The sequence below is a fragment of the Gadus morhua genome, chromosome 2 (assembly GCF_902167405.1).
Source record: "Gadus morhua chromosome 2, gadMor3.0, whole genome shotgun sequence".
Classification (NCBI taxonomy): Eukaryota; Metazoa; Chordata; class Actinopteri; order Gadiformes; family Gadidae; genus Gadus; species Gadus morhua.
In genome coordinates, this window is record NC_044049.1 from 3,430,306 (window position 1) to 3,447,206 (window position 16,901).

Below are 16,901 nucleotides of genomic sequence, written 5' to 3' on the forward strand. Positions count from 1 at the left end.
TCATTAATCATTGAAGTTGATGCATAAGAGTATACCCTGCAGGATCTACAACAGTAACAAGAAGGTAAAACAAACGTGGGACACGGAAGGTTCCATAGTTCTAACTCACATGGACTGGATAAAGAAAATCTAAGTAATAATCGTATCGGAGTAATCGTAAAACAAACGTGTGACCCGGCAGGTTCCATTGTAGTTCTAACTCTGGATAAACAAAATCAAATTATTAAAATCTACTTTCAATGTTTCATTTGCAGAATCTAATGCTGGATTTATTTGGGTACCTTGGTTACGCAAAAATAATAAAAGAGTGATATTTGGTAGTGTATTTGATCATAATTAGATTTCTAGCATCCTTAATGGAATGAGGCTCTTTAGTGAAGACTCGTATCAGCCTGCCAATACATGCAAGCAGAAGCCATTGGAGATTGTGAGACTAATATAAATCGAACACTGTAAACTGGACCGCTGCCATACAAACGATGAGCATTCACTCACTCGTATACAATCAGTGAGGCAGGCATCAAAGTTAAATTACCAGCTGTTTTAACAGAGAATTGTGATGATAGTGTGATAGTCCTCTAGGAAGTAACTCAGTTATATATGGGTCCCGTGACAACAAGCATCTTAATGCCAGTCATCTATTACTGTAGTTATATCTTGTGCAGTATCTGGCCTTGACAACTATGAAAACCTATTATTGTAATATAAAATACACACACTCTACATCTGCTCAAAATGAATAATTTCATCATAAAATACCCCAAATTCAACATCCACTTGAGTTGTACATTCTTCAAATAAAATTTGCACACCAAACACCACTAGATCAAGGAAGAACGGCACTGTGGTTCACACAGAGAGCATCACTTTGAACACAGTGAAGCGTTACACAACCTCTCCAGATCTTGTCTGCAGTACTCTGACTCAAGCAGCTCCGAGACTCTGAACTCTGACATCAAAACCAGTCAGAAAGTGTTTGCGTCACTGGCTTCCCATCCACTGCAATGCACGTAGAACACAACTACAGCCCAAAATAATCGAACCATCAACTAGTGCCCATCAGATGGTAAACCGTTATAAGGAACAAGGCGCTGTGTTGTCACTGACCTTCTCCAGCTTTTCAAAGTGCTCCCGAAGGAACTTCATAGGCCGCTCGGGTTTGGCGATGCACAGGTTCACAATGCACTCTTTGAGGATCTGCTGGATGTTATGCCTCTGCACAAAGACCTCACAGCCTTTCAAGCTCTCGTCTTCGTCCAAGTTTGAGGAGGTGGCCATCTTATCTTTTATCACTGTGGGGGGGAGGGAAAGAGTGGGAGGGGTGAGAATGGGAGGGAAAAGAGAGAATAATTGTGATGGGAAAAGTGTAGCTAAGAATCTGGGAAGGAGTGCTGAGAGGGAAGATGGGAGGAGCCAAAACGAGGGGGTCCCTTGCGATGTTTACAACTCATGCCAATGCCATGTCACATGTTTAACTCACGCATTAAAAATATAAATAGGTAGCCTACATCTATGTACTCATCTGGGACTGGATCATGCAGCATGCAGCAGTATTCTGTAATGAATCAGCTGTGTGAAGTGTTCTATTGTAACGGTTTAAATGACGACAGATGTCATATGTTCTAGCTTAATATTTGGTTGCATTCGTGCATCGCAATGGGTTGCCTGTCGCTGACACCTGCACTTCCTGAAATGAAAACAAGATGCTGCAAACGTCGTTAGCTTCACACACTGTGCCTGGAAGGTATAAAATAAGAACCCTTCGAAAGGGTTGAATAGGATGGATAGGGTTATGCTGCTGTATCCATACTGCGAACCATCAACACAACTAAGCACCTGTTCTGATGCGTTCGACAGGAGAGCTAAGCTAGTCTAGCTAGCACTTTGACAGCTAGCGTATGGTTTTGGTCCATCGCACCGTGAAAACATGCAAAACATGCGGGGATGAGCACGTTAAACAACAAGTTGATTCGCTACGAGGCTGGCGATGGACCGCGATGCATGCTGAAACAAAAGTGGTCCCTTAACCGTCAGACGATGGTTTCCTGTAGGGGTTGCTTACCGTGTTTTCAGAGGATGCTCACGGAAGCCACTGCTGGTGCTAGGTTGATGGTTGAGACGGGGCTGCCCTACGTCAAGCCTTTAGCGGGGATGCTGCTGCTGCCGCTGCGTCTTCCTCTGCTCCTCGGTGCGCTGCGTCGGTCCGCATGACGTCAGTCTCATCACTTGGAACCGCAAAGAAGCAACACCAACCGCAATAGTGTGTTTTATTGATTCAGTTCAAGTGTGTGTACATGTATATCCTTGTTGTTGGAGAGAATAGAATTAAGAAGAAACAGATGTATGAGTGACATTAATTTCCCATTATGATTGATGATAGTGTTTTATTATTGCGTTGCTGTGTTATGTAGCCTACTTATACTGTATATCATGATGATATATTTTCAGGCAAACACTAACCCCGAATCCGTTTTCGAAAGAATAATGCGTCAAAAGAAACATTCAAAATAATAATTAAATATAATATTAATACTTTTAATTGTAATGGTAATAATTATGTATATTTATCTTATATATATAGGGAGAGATTTTTTATTATTATATATATCAAGACACATTATATAGGATTTGAACTACAAATTCTTCTCTTCTAACGGAGAAACAACAGTCCCAAGATCCCTCGTCTCTGAGTTCCCTGGAGCAGCTGTCGTAAAGCAGTGTTTATCTGTCGTAGCGCCATTCGTGTCCATGACAACAGGGAACATGTCAGCCATGGGGTCCGGAGACGAACATGTCGCTGAGGTTATGAGGGGACTGGTTCGCCACTTAAATTGCCTAAACGAAGACAACAAAGCGACCAGAAAGAGGGCACTTGAAGCTATTAAAAAGGAAACCATCGAAAAAGGACTGTCTGGCGGCGTGCTGCAGGAGGTTTTCTCCTGCCTTCTCAAGCCTCTGCTCAAATGCATGTCGGATCCCATGGAAAGATGCAGGGAGACCTCTATTCTGATGTTAACCGACTTTATTCGCTGTGTTCCTCAACCGGAAGACTCGCTCGTCTACCTTATGCCCTGCCTGACACAGAGGCTGGGGGGAAAGGAGATCATTGAGCCAGCCGAGGAGCTTCGGCTGTCTATCATGGAGCTGCTTTCTCTCACGGTGGAAGTGTGCGGGAAGCAACTAGCGCCGTATCTGGACGATATGATCAAGATATTACAGGTCACTATCGTCGACCCGTGTCCTGACGTCAAAAGAGAGAGCTGTAAATGCACTGTACTCTTTGCGAAGTCTGTGCCAGGTGGGTGCACGCATGTTTAGGAAACGTGTTGCCATAGTTCCGAGATGCGCTTCCGTATTTGCGACATATAGGTTCTGTTTACAGCATGCTCTTTCCTCACTGCTCTTGTTGCTGTTAAATTATAAAGTATCCCCTTATTTTAAACCCATTCCATTTGGTGATCTAGGTTTGAGTTCATGGTGAAATTGTGATTTAATGTGTCCCTTTTATTTCGCTCAGAACACTTCCACATGCAGGCGGAGAGCTTGGTGAAGCCGTTAATGCAGAGCATCTCCCACCAGCACTCCAGGGTACGGGTGTCTGTCCTCGAGGCGACCGGGGCTGTGGTCCAACACGGGACGGGGAAGAACGTGGACGATGTGCTTTCTCACATGGCACAGAGACTCTTCGACAATTCTCCACAAGTATGGCTGAAAACTCACACCATATATGAAGCAGTGGTTCTCACACTTTAAGATGACAAACTGACATCACTTTATTAATAAAATATTCAGATTCAACTCGTTTTATTAATGGATCATTATATAATTGTTCCAGCAAATATTAAATAAAAAAAAAGGACATCTTACAGACAGACCCTGCATTTCTTCCAAGTACCACTAGGGGTACAAACGGTTTAAACAGTGTTTCTACGTTATGGATGGGATGGGAACGGAACGGGTGTAACCTACCTTAACCTTTCTTTGCCTTTCTCTGACTTAGGTGCGGAAGTCCGTGACCATCGTGGTTGGTGATTGGCTGCTCAACATGAGAGACAGATATTCCTATTTCCACAAACTCATCCCACTTCTGCTGAGCAGTATTACCGACGAGGTCGATGAAATAAGGTAGAAACAATTCCTCCAATACCGCAGTTCTGTGCAGTCTCCCCCCAGAAATTCAGTCACACCATAGTAGGACTGCTGGATCTGACATCAGGCTCTTTCAGGTGGGGATGACAGGTAGAATCTGGGTCCTAACAGCTCATAGTATTGATTTGGCTGGAAACTATGTGTCTCTAAGGACTTGGAATCAATTGATCACCATCTTAAAGCTCTTTAAAGACTCAAGAGCTTTAAAGAGAGAGTACAGAGGTGAGCAAGATATTGAAACTAAATAACCCAAAATCTTTCCCTTCTTACGTTTCTCCGCCATTGAGAAGTGTTGCATTGACACATCTGTGATTGACAGAAAATATGGATTCCCTGAACCAATCAGGGAGTCTCCTTCCCCATATTCAGGGCATCTAATTTTGGTCAAAAACTATCCGGGAGCTGTCATAACAGCTGTTTGGTGGCTATGCCATTTGGAACAAATACCAATCCAATATTAGCTCTTAAATCATATAAGTAGCTACAGCACCTTTTTAAGATTAAGAAAAAAGAAAAGATTGAGAAAAATGTTGGTGTGCTGCCTCGAATTTGGTGTTGGGATCCATGGCCCGAACCCCAGCTCTGTAGCACCCTGGCCTCATGGTGCTGATGCTGACGTTGTCATGACTCCTGTCCGGTCCCACGTGCCCTCTGCAGACTGCTGGCAGAGGAGCTCTGGAGGAAGACGGGCGAGCAGTGGGAGCGGGAGAACGAGGCCGACATCAAGGACAAGATGGACTTCCTACTGGCTCCGCCCCCCCTCTACCCAGCAGGAGGTCAGTCAGAGCACCACCGGCGCCATGGCAACCCTCGCCTCGTCCAAATGCCCTCATGACGTTCAGCAGGGCGCGTTTAACACATGATGTAGGAATTGAAACAACAAACAATATAGTACAATAAGTACGTTGAGATAGATAATTGTAATCAATCGTTCAACTATATATACAGACGATATAGTTTGTTTTGCGTGTATATATGGTTTATGGCAAGCTCATGCATTTTGAAACCTCTCCATATCTCAACACATACTGTATTTGCATCCTTGACCATGATCTATTTATGAGGTGACACACCCTTTGCTCTCACAAGCTCATCACTCATTTAAATTAAGGGAGACCTTCTCCGTAGGAAACAATTAAAACCACATTAGCGCCATGCTGTAGAGCAACGCAAACACAATTTTGTAATTTGAATCCTCCGCGTACACAGTGCTGAGTATGTACAAACGACTCGATAATGTGTGCGAGGGGACTTGGTTGTTTTGGCATTATCTTTCACGCAGCTTATCTCCGGGTTGTTTAATTCAGCTCTGACACTTCAGTAAGACGCTCGGAAGGCTTACGGAGGTATTGGCTCAATTCAGAGCCGCAATTGGCAAACGTTTTAAGCCAGTTGTATTTTTAATATACCCCACTGTGTGTTATCAATTATTATACAATTATTTTATTGGACAAGAGGCATTCCATGAGAGCTGATATAGAGTATAACAGCACTGGGACTTTTAAATATACATGTATCACTCCGCTTTACAGGTGTTTTGATAACCGTTAACGGTCTTGATGTACCCTTAGATAGCTAGTGTGTTTGTGTTGCTTGGCAACAGTTCAGTCCCAGCCCATTTGCAGATCTATTTGTGTTGGCGGAGCCAAATAAATCATTAAATAAACAAACAGATCATAATCTGTTGTTGCTTATTACTGTTGACTAATAAATGGTGCTTGTAGAACTGTTGTATAGAAGCAGTTGTGGCTGTGATTATCTTCGGAACTCGGCCTCCGGCCTTGTACCTACAAACGAATCACAGCCGTACTGCTATTCAGTACAACATCACTCCCTCTCCTGTGATATTGCTAAATGAGTAATCCTTTTTCGGTTGGCTTGATCCACCTAATAGTGTCTAACCTAACAATAACCTAACAAAAAAATAATAACATGCAATAGAAACCGCCCAAAAAATAACATAATGTGCAAAATAAGTAAGGTGAATATGAAAGGATTTCCAGGCTGTTGGAAACACACACACACACACACACACACACACACACACACACACACACACACACACACACACACACACACACACACACACACACACACACACACACACACACACACACACACACACACACACACCTGGGTGCCTAGAAAATGCTGAGTAGGTTAATATACTGTTAACCACTTTAGCCTCTATTAGAAACGATTAATACCATTTATACTTTTTGTGGTGGTGATGGACAGAGCAGAGAGGCTGATGGTCTCTCTCTGTCCGTCTGAACTGCCGTCCAAACAAACATCCCCCTTTGCTTCCACCCCTCTTCCCTCTTCAGTGAAGCGCTGAGAAATTAATAGATCCTGTGGCTTTCTCTGTCGGCACATTGTGTAGTTTTCCCTCACCATTCAAAAGGAGCAGGAAAATCCCAAGGTCCACCGTTTTAGATCTGTTTATTATGTTTAATGGGTTTTTTCCTCCCTCTCGTTTTCAGTTAACTTCAGACATCTTAGAGGCGCAAAGTGGACGATTGAGCCCTTCCCAGTTAGTAAGCGGAAGACATTTAGAATTAAAAATACTCAATAACAGTTTTTCGGTCCACTCTAACATTCTGTGAACCTGTGTGATCCGATCTAGCGTACCAAGGCTTGAAACCAGTGTGTTGTTCTATGGTAACTGCTGTGTAACTATGTAATCGTTTGAAGACAAAAGAAAAAAGACCATTAAATACCTCCATTTCAAACTCCTGGTCCCACTTCTAATGCAGACTTTGGTCTCATGTCACAAATGGTTAGAGAGTGGGAAGACATCAAGCCACATTGGATGCATCACTAGTGTTCAAATCCTGAATTGTCATTTCACATTTAATCATAACTCCAATAATTCTTCCTCCCTTATATCCTGTTCTACTGGGAAATATGTCGCATTACAGAAGCAAAAAACCTAAATAGTGTTTATCCGTTTTAATGTTTTACTCTGGAATAAACAACACTTTTAATGTGAGAGCAGCAGATAGACTTAAAGACTGAATTATGGAGCCTGTTTCTCTTTTGAGGCAAATGAGCAAGTGACCGGCATAGTGTTTAGTGTTGTTGCAAACTCTTTTTGTTCCGAGCCTTTTTTATTTGTTTTTGTCGTGAATGCCTGCATAAAGGATATAATCAACCACCTTTTTACTGCCTCTAAGGCATTTACAGAGGGAAGTGAAACACCACATACCCACTGCCAGTGTGAGAAATAGTTTTCCTAATGGCTCTCTCTGATCCAAAACCGCTGGTTAGCCTGATGTGCATTCCTTTTTTTGTTCTGTGGGTTGGCTTCGCCAGTATTTTATTTGTTATGCTATGAATAAAACAAAGGTATTCCAACCTTTTTTTTCGCTATGGCACAATGCATACAAGAAGGTGATTTGTAGCTACATGACACAAGACTCACGACAAGACAGATTTTAAACAAGGCCAAAGGAAAACGACTGTAGACTTAGCTTTTAGCCTCTGTTTCCGTGTAGGGTATCGTGTAGCCCGCCGGACTCGTGTTGAGACTCGCGCAGTGGTCTCAGGTAAAGGGCTACGATGCTGGGGGCTAGGGGGGATCAGACTGGCCCCCCCGGGGGCCCAGCGTGAGCTTGAACCTCAACGTGGTCGTGAGACCCAGTGGGAACAAACACTTCCAGAGGTCAGGCCGTGCATCCTCCTGACCTTTAGCCCGACCTGATGACCTCGGGCTACGCCGACGATGACACTACAATAGAAAACATGTGACATCTTCATTTGTACACGATCTCTCTCTCTCTCTCTCTCTCTCTCTCTCTCTCTCTCTCTCTCTCTCTCTCTCTCTCTCTCTCTCTCTCTCTCTCTCTCTCTCTCTCTCTCTCTCTCTCTCTCTCTCTCTCTCTCTCTCTCTCTCTCTCTCTCTCTCTCTCTCTCTCTCTCGTCTCTCTCTCTCTCTCTCTCTCTCTCTCTCTCTCTCTCTCTCTCTCTCTCTCTCTCTCTCCTCTCTCTCTCTCTCTCTCTCTCTCTCTCTCTCTCTCTCTCTCTCTCTCTCTCTCTCTCTCTCTCTCTGTGTGTGTGTGTGTGTGTGTGTGTGTGTGTTTCTGTCAGTCTCTCGTCCATTCTGTGGTTCCCCTGCCAGGCCTGGAGGGAAGAGGTCGCCGTCTGACAGGGAAGAGACGAGCGGCAAGGGGCTTGTTTTGTCTTGTCGAGTGCGCCTCTCTGATTTATTGCACTTTTCCCCTCGTCCCCTCTCTTGAGGAGAGAGAGAGAGAGAGAGAGAGAGAGAGAGAGAGAGAGAGAGAGAGAGAGAGAGAGAGAGAGAGAGAGAGAGAGAGAGAGAGAGAGAGAGAGAGAGAGAGAGAGAGAGACCGCAGAAGGCTATTTGAGAATGTGTTCCACTTGTTGTGACAAGTCCCCCACAGAGGAACCATGGTCGTAAAAAGCTGGATGGAAAACGGGATGGGAGAGTGGAGTTAACTGGGTTTGGCTCCGACTCCAAGTCACCAACGATTCATAAAGCCCCTTCAAAGCCTCAGAGGCAGTGGCTTTGTTTTCCTTTGAAGCGATTGTTATTATTATAACATGATGGTCGGAATTATTACAATGCAGACAATCATTCTGCAATTTGAGAGGTATTGAAATCATTAAATACATATTAACTCAAGTGTGACTCCCATTGAAACAAATATATCCTTAATAAGATATTTATTAATGTTTCCACATTTCATTGTTAGGAGGCTAAAAACCGCATCCATGTTCCTCCCGGACTCTGTCTTTCTCACACTTTCTTATCCCTCTCAAATCGAACTTCAAGATGGTGTGGTCGAATGACCAACGCTCCTATTAGCACTGCCAAACCAGAAATGAGTAGTAAAACAGTGACCGCGACCACACAAACAATCAAAACTGTCCGAAAAAATAACTGTCACTAAAGTGTCAAAGCGCATCTTAAAGGGTAATTCCAGTGTAAAATGGATTTGGGATATGTTTTGTATGATAACGAGTTGAAGCGTTCGTTTTGGAGCACAAAAACGCATATAGACGCATTCTTCAGTTGGCTGTTTTTAGTCGATTCTATCAAAACGCTATAAACTTGGAACGATGGGGGCACTGGTTATGGTAAAAACTAGATCGCTATTTTAAACCACTTAAAAGGCTAAAAGTAGCCAGATTGACGAACACTGACATCCGTCAGCAACATGCATGCTCTGTGTTCGCTTTTTGATAGAATCGGCTAAAAACAGCCACCTGAAGAATGCGTCTTTTTGTGCTTTAAAACAAACGCTTCAACTCGTTATCATACAAAACATATCCCAAATCCATATTACACCGGAATTACCCTTTAACATCACGTACACAAACACCCAACACGTGCACACCACCACCACCACCATCATCAGCTCCTGTTCCCCTCCTCTCCCCCCCCACCCCCACCCCCTAGTGGAGCGTCCCGGGCTGGGCTGCCGGGAGCTGGTGGTGAGGAACCTGGGCCGCCTGGTGCCGGCCGTCAGCCACGACGTCACCGACTGGCTGGTGCCCACGCGGGTCAAGACCTCCCAGCTGCTGCGCGTGCTGCTGCTGCACGCCGAGGACCACTGCACCCAGCACATGCAGCCCCTCCTGGCCACCCTGCACGTGGCCTGCGGGGACAGCGAGAGGGAGGTGGTGGCCAACGTGAGTAGGGCGGGGGGCGGGCGGGGGGGGATGAAGGGACTGATTATGGGTTCCACGTCAACGCAACGCGACGCCTCAACGCGGGCGTGAACCTGTTTTGGCGTCTGGGTTTTTAGCGAGCGGACCGATCGCCGCCCTCGCTGCTGCGGCGCCTCGACGCAAGGTTACGATTTTTGGGAGGCGCACGTCAGGCCCGTTGCGGTGGAGCGGGGGTCCGCAAGGGCGTAATGGCTCCGTAAACCCCCATGCGTTGCGTCAACGTGGAACCCTAATCAGCCCGTAAGGGTAAGGGGGTGGGTGGGTGGGATGGGTGTTGGGTTGGCTTGGGTTGGGTTGGCTTCGACCCATCCCAATAGTACCTGGTTCGATTCCCCACTTCCACAGCCCACCCTTAGGCCTCTTGGGGCCAGAGGCATAACCACTACCTGCTCCCAATCTCATCTGAAATCACTGTTAAACACAATCTTAAGTACCCACTCAAGTACACTCTGCTTAATAACTAAATAGCATCAATGAACGGAACGCCAAACGAAACGCCCCCTCCCTTTCTTCAACCCATTGATTTAAGATATCATTTCAGCTAGTATCTAATTATGGATGAAAGTAGTGCGAGGGGAAAGCTCTCATAAACTATGAGTCACTGAGTTAGATCTCGATATGAATCAGACCTATTAAACAGAAGGCAGGCATTTTTAGACACTGTAGACATTCCGTTAGCAAAAGTCTAAAAGTGTAAGGCCGCTGCCCTCCGACCGGGACAGGATTTCCTGCATGTTTAGCCAGTATCTAAAGCCAGGTGTGGCCTTCTGCTATTTGTCCCAACATCAAGGCCGTAGGGGCTTGTAAAGGCCTACCCTGGGTGTGGATCCAACAGGTTGACTCCAAGGCACACCTTTCAGCCCGGGAGCACGCGGTTCACAGGGCTCATCGCTCTGTCCGCCGTCCTCGGGACCCCCTCGGGACCCCCTCGGGACCAGCCGGGCCCGGTTGGGACGGTATCAAGGACTTGGGATGCACCTGTTCAAAGAGGAAACCTCTGCTGGGCTTTGATCCAATAGACATATTCAGAAATAAACCCTCTGCTTCTCTCCTGCCCCCCCCCCCCCCCCCCCCGCTCTCTTTATTTGAACTATCTTCCTGTTCCTCCAACTTCCTCTCCAACTATCCCCCTCTCTCTCCCCCTCTCCCCCATCCGTGTCTGTGCCTCTGCATCCCTCTCTCTGTCTCCCACTCCCACACTCCTACTTACCCTCCATCTGCCCTTATTGATCTCCGTTATCATCATCATCTTCATCATCCTCCGCCACCCATTCATTTGACTCCATTATCATCATCATCCTCCTCCACCCATTCATCTCTGTCTCCATCATCATCATCATCATCATCCTCCTCCACCCATTCATCTCTGTCTCCATCATCATCATCATCATCATCATCATCATCATCATCCTCCTCCACCCATTCATCTCTGTCTCCATCATCATCATCATCATCATCTTCATCATCCTCCGCCACCCATTCATTTGACTCCATTATCATCATCATCATCCTCCTCCACCCATTCATCTCTGTCTCCATCATCATCATCATCATCATCATCATCATTATCATCCTCCTCCATCCTGTCATCTCCCTCACCCTCATCCTCCTCCACCCTTCATCCCCCTCCCTCTCCATCCTCCTCCTCCACCCACCCTCCTTCTCCTCCTCCTCCACCTCCTCCACCAACTCCTTCTCCACCCCTCCCTCTCCATCCTCCTCCACCTCCTCCTCCTTCACCACCTCAACCCCTCCTCCACCTCCTCCTCCTTCACCACCTCCTCCTCCTCAACCCCTCCTCCACCTCCCCCTCCTCCACCTCCTCCTCCTCAACCCCTCCCCCACCTCCCCCTCCTCCACCCCCCCCCTCCAGTGCCGGGAGGCGGCCAAGCTGCTGGGGTTCTTCGTGCTCCCGGAGGTGTTCCTCCAGCTGCTCCTGGACCACGTGGAGGCGTCGGGCTCCTCCCGCTCTCCCTGGACCCCCCTCATGGTGCTGGCGGCCGCCCTGGAGGGCTCCTCGGGGCCCCTGCTCGGCCCCCACCTCCAGAGGCTGGCCGACACCCTGGCCCGGCCCGACGTCTGTCAGGAGTCTCAACAGGTGAGCCCCCCGTCCCCCCCATGCCCTGCCTCGATCCCCAGCGCGGGTGGGGTCAGGCGGTGGTCCGAGTTGACCGTAGCATTATTAAGACGGCAGGTGTGTGTCTGCCAAGAAGCGCCATGTAATCCGATGGGACATGGCTGGTGATGTGTCACTGCTGTTAATGGGTTGGTTACCATGGGAACACTTTACTTTTCTAGCTGGTGATTGCGTCCGTTATTTATTGCTCTACTCGCCGCCAATCTTTTATCCACATTTAAAAGCAACAATATGATTACATGTTTTGCAACGCCCAGGGTGTAAACTATCTTTCTTGAGGCCTGTCTAGAAACCTCACAGTACGGCCCCTGCTTGTGTACCTCTTCTGGCCCCCGGGTCCCTCACGCAAACAGCCACGCACTCTGGCATTGTTTTGGGTGGCTCCGGGAAAAGGGATGTCTTTCTCTTTCCTTTGGCTGCCGTGTCCCGCCGTCCGCCAGCTGTTTCTGTCCCCCCTGTTACCCAAGTGCCGGTCGGTCATCTCCCATTCTGTCTGTTTACCTTCTGCTCTCTGGTTATTTCACATGACAGCTCCAATCATGGACCCAGCTTTGGCCCCAGTTCGGTACTCGTGTGTGCGCCAGTAGTGCTTTTAATGCCACGGGATCGTTTGGTTCGCTGTTGAGCAAAACAGATTAAAAGACATGCAGACCAGGCTTGATGATGCCCTGGGCCTGCCACATGATGTTTCTCTGATGCTAATCTTTTTTTCGAAATGACACATCACGAACCGCCGTGACCCCTTGTGCAATTCAAACCGGCCCACGATGCCTCGTCTCTGTACGGGTAACCTGCGACGGAACTCCTCTGCTACAACAGCTCATTGTCCTCCAGTGGAAAGAAAGAGAGAGAGAGAGAATTCCCAGCCAGTCTTCCTGTTCTTGTCCCATATTCACTTCCCTCTCTCGATATGACAGTCGCGCGTGTGTGCGTGTGCGCGTGCGTGTGTGTGTGTGTGTGCGTGCGTGAGGGCGTTGTTCCCTCTTGCTAAGTGCTATTCTCAGATCCCGCCCCGTATCTCTGACTCAGCCATAGCCATGGCTCCCACCAGGGGGGCCTGCAGGAATGTCGTCCGTGGGATAATAAGCGCAGAAGCCCCCTAATTTCACCTGACCTCGGGCTGGGGTCACCTCCGCCAGACACACACGACTGCACGGCCCTTTGTTATTGTTGTGTTCTTCCCCCCCGAAGGTGCTGTCAGAGTCTAGCCCTGTTGACAAGTAACCCCCACCGGCTGGCTACACACCACCACCCCCAGCCCTCCACCTCCACCTCCACCACCAAAACATACACGCATGCTGTTAGAAGAATCCCTGAAATTTCAAAGCAAAGTCGGTCAAGGCCGATGATCGATGGGAATGGGAAATGAACCCCCAACCCCAGACCTCCCATCAGCCAACTCTAGCAGGGGTCAACCAGAGAGAGAGAGGGGGGGGGGGAGAGAGAGGGAGAAAGATAGTGGACACAGGACGGACAGAACAGATGGACGCAGACCTCTGTTTCCTTTCTTTCTTTCTTTCTTTCTTTCTTTCGTTCTTTCGTTCTTTCGTTCTTTCTGCTTGTGTGTGTATCTGTCGCTTTTTTGCTCTGATCTTTGATTCAAGATTCAAAGGGCGTTATTGCCCTGGCAGTCATGTGATGTGCCAAAGCAGAGACGGTAAAACCGTCAAATATACGAAGTGAGCGTAATCCCTGGATGTGTTGCCCACTTCTGGTCGCAGCATGCCACATGTCTTACTGCCTTGTTTGCACATATTTGTATTTATCCCCACAGGTGTGGAAGGATGTCTTTGTGTCCTTGTGTCTTTGTGTGTGTCTGTGTGTTTCTGTGTGTGTGTATGATCGGTGGTTAAGGTGTGTTTATGTGTGTTAATGTTCTAGAACGGTTCGTAAGAGATTAGGTCATACATCTCATTCTCCACCTGGTCGGGTGTGACGTGGCTGCAGTCTTCTCTGGTGAGCCAGGTCAGCCATGGCCACCTTTCTCTGAGTCCGTAGCTCCACAAGGACTTTCTCTGTGTCAGTGCTCAAGTGTTCTGCTACTGTGTACTCGCTTTGCCCAGGACCGAATAGCACTCCGTTTTACTCTGTGGTTTGGATGATTCTTTCCAATTGGTCCAGTACTTCTCTTTCAGTTTCTTCATGATTCGGTTTTGTGGTTGCAGGTCTTTGGGCTCTGTGTGCTGTAGGTTCCAGAACCAGCTGGCTGGTGTCTGTTTCTTTCCATGATTCCTTCTGCGGCTCTCTGTCTCTCTGTCTCTCACACTGTCTGTTTGGGTCTCTATAGCTCTCCCTCTTTCATGCTCTCTCTACGTTTTCTGTCTCTTTCTCTCTTTGGGTCCAAAATAGCATGGTTCCACTAAGGGTCTCCTTCAGACCAGGCACCTGCAGCATTCTGGGTAATCAAACAGGGTGTCACCATAGGGGAGCAGGGCCAGGTCACAGTCGACCCCCCCTGCTGTTAATAACCACCCGCCTCCAAGGAGGAGCACCTGCGATCACGCTCTCTCTCGCACGCAAACTGCAATCTGTCATCTCTTAGAATAGCACTCCACACACACGCGCGCACACACACACACTCCGGTAGCCGATAGACTCTCCCACCGAGCAACGCTTGTTTGAAAGCGAGTTTCAGTAGGGTGATCAACATGATCAAAACGAGTTTTCGGACTCTTGATGCATCAACTACATTAACGCTGGTAGTTACAACGGGTGTAGATGTTAAAAAGTTGTTTGTTGGTGCAGCATGCCGGCGAGATTCAGCCGCAGCCGCACACACACAGCCGCACACACACAGCCGCACACACACACACACACACACACACACACACACACACACACACACACACACACACACACACACACACACACACACACACACACACACACACACACACACACACACACACACACACACACACACCCCCCCCCCCCCCCCCCCAACCTGGTCCAGAGTGCAAAGTGGCCAGCCTCATCACCCTGCAAGCCCAAGTGCGGTACACCAAATGAGATCGCTGCATTTAACCCATCACTAGCACACAAGGACCAACTCCAGGTCTACCGCCTAGCGCCTTGGTCAAAGGCACCGGCAGGAGTATTGACCTAACGTAGATGTATTTTTGTGTGGGAGGAAACCCAAGTGAACACGGGGAGAACATACAAACCCCACACAGGAAGTCCCCCAACCCGGGTTTGAACCAAAGACCTTCTTGCAGTGAGGCAACCGTGCTAACAACCGCGGCAGCGAGGTACCCTTGAAGGCTGTTTTCATACGCTGTACACACGCGACGGCTAGATATGCACACGCACGCACACACACACACACACACACACACACACACACACACACACACACACACACACACACACACACACACACACACACACACACACACACACACACACACACACACACACACACACAGAGTACTCCAGATGTAGAGAGATGAGTACACATTTGGACGGCTCACCTGTTTTTCTGTCTTGTTTTGGCGTTGACTTCTTGTTTTCCGGCCCTTCCTCAGGACTGACTCGTACCATGTGCTCTGAGGGAGGGAGGGAGGGGAGGGAGGGAGGGAGGGAGGGGAGGGAAGTGGGAGGGAGGGAGGGAAGTGGAAAGAGCGAGTGACAGAGAACAATAAAAGGTTGGATCTGGACGTGAGTAGTCCGCGTAAGACATGAATTGAAAAACAAACTTCAAAGTACTCTTGGAGGGTGTGTCTGGTTGTGTGCGTGTGCCAGCATGTGTGCGTGCCCCTCAGTTTGTGTGTGTGTGCGTGTGTGCACACTCTGCATTGTGGGGAGGGCTACAAGATGGGGGGGGGGGGGGGGGGGGGGCTGATATATGTTACCCCAACCTCTATTTAACCTTCCTCGCTCTTTCAAGTCCTCTGCGGTTCTTGTCTTGTGTTTTCTGTCCTTTTTCCAAGTGGGTGACATAAAACAAAGACGTTCGAGAAAACATGAACAGGAGTGTCTGTCTCACTCGAAAGAAGATCAGCATAAATTTGAGGATGATGTCAGGGGCTGTGGGGGTGTTAGAAAGAGGAGCCGGTTTGTTGTGTTGTGCCGGTGGGGGAAGATTTACAGGGTGTAGGTGTGTGAATCCCCTCAGGATGGTGCTTTCGGAGCTGCGGTCTGCGCACACACACACACACACACACACACACACACACACACACACCTGCGCACGCCAATGTCTACAGAGATCAAGTACTTGCGCACCAGCTTCTTGGAAAGGAAATACATAGAAACCTGTGTGTGTGTCCGCAAGAGGAAAAAGGGGCCCCTGACAGTGGCATATTTACCGCCAGTGAACATGCAGAAACACTGTTTTTAGTGTTGACCCTCAGGAGCCCAAGAGCAGAGAGGAAAGAGGTGGGGGGATGGGGGTGTCTCTTCTGCTTTCATCTTGTCGGCACACACACGCCTGGCGACTCCTGTATCAGCACCGGGGCCGTCTCCCCCTGTCTCCCCTCTCCCTCGCCCTGTCTCCCCTCTCCCTCGCCCTGTCTCCCCTCTCCCTCGCCTGTCTCCCCTCTCCCTCGCCTGTCTCCCCTCTCCCTCGCCCTGTCTCCCCTCTCCCTCGCCTGTCTCCCCTCTCCCTCGCCCTGTCTCCCCTCTCCCTCGCCCTGTCTCCCCTCTCCCTCGCCCTGTCTCCCCTCTCCCTCGCCCTGTCTCCCCTCTCCCTCGCCCTGTCTCCCCTCTCCCTCGCCCTGTCTCCCCTCTCCCTCGCCCTGTCTCCGCTTGCTCCTTCCCTGTCTGTCTCCTTGCGCTGTTTCTCTCTGTCTCGCTCTCAATCCGTCTCTGTCTGTCTGTCTGTCTCTGTCTGTTTGTCTCTGTCTGTCTCTCTGTCTCTCTCTCGCTCTTTCTCTGTCTGCTTATCTCTCTCTCTTTCTGTCTCCCTCATCGTCCCTCCCTG

General features: G+C 48.5%; 1 protein-coding gene and 1 long non-coding RNA gene across 2 annotated transcripts in view; one reads left to right on the forward strand and one right to left on the reverse strand.

Moving 5' to 3' along the window:
- Positions 1-1,106: 1,106 nt before the first annotated feature.
- LOC115533847 (uncharacterized) lies at positions 1,107-2,213 on the reverse strand. The gene is made up of 2 exons (XR_003974255.1): positions 2,063-2,213; positions 1,107-1,292 (listed from the first exon to the last, which is right to left on the reverse strand). It is a non-coding gene; the product is annotated as an uncharacterized LOC115533847 (long non-coding RNA).
- A 509-nt stretch (positions 2,214-2,722) lies between these two features.
- The window catches only part of dnaaf5 (dynein axonemal assembly factor 5), a 32,280-nt gene continuing 18,101 nt past the window's right edge, over positions 2,723-16,901 (forward strand). The window contains exons 1-6 of the mRNA XM_030345619.1: positions 2,723-3,298; positions 3,518-3,702; positions 4,001-4,125; positions 4,807-4,925; positions 9,572-9,804; positions 11,717-11,941. Coding sequence (XP_030201479.1) covers positions 2,749-3,298; positions 3,518-3,702; positions 4,001-4,125; positions 4,807-4,925; positions 9,572-9,804; positions 11,717-11,941 — 1,437 coding nt within the window. The 5' untranslated portion in view covers positions 2,723-2,748. The remainder of the gene's footprint in view (positions 3,299-3,517; positions 3,703-4,000; positions 4,126-4,806; positions 4,926-9,571; positions 9,805-11,716; positions 11,942-16,901) is intronic.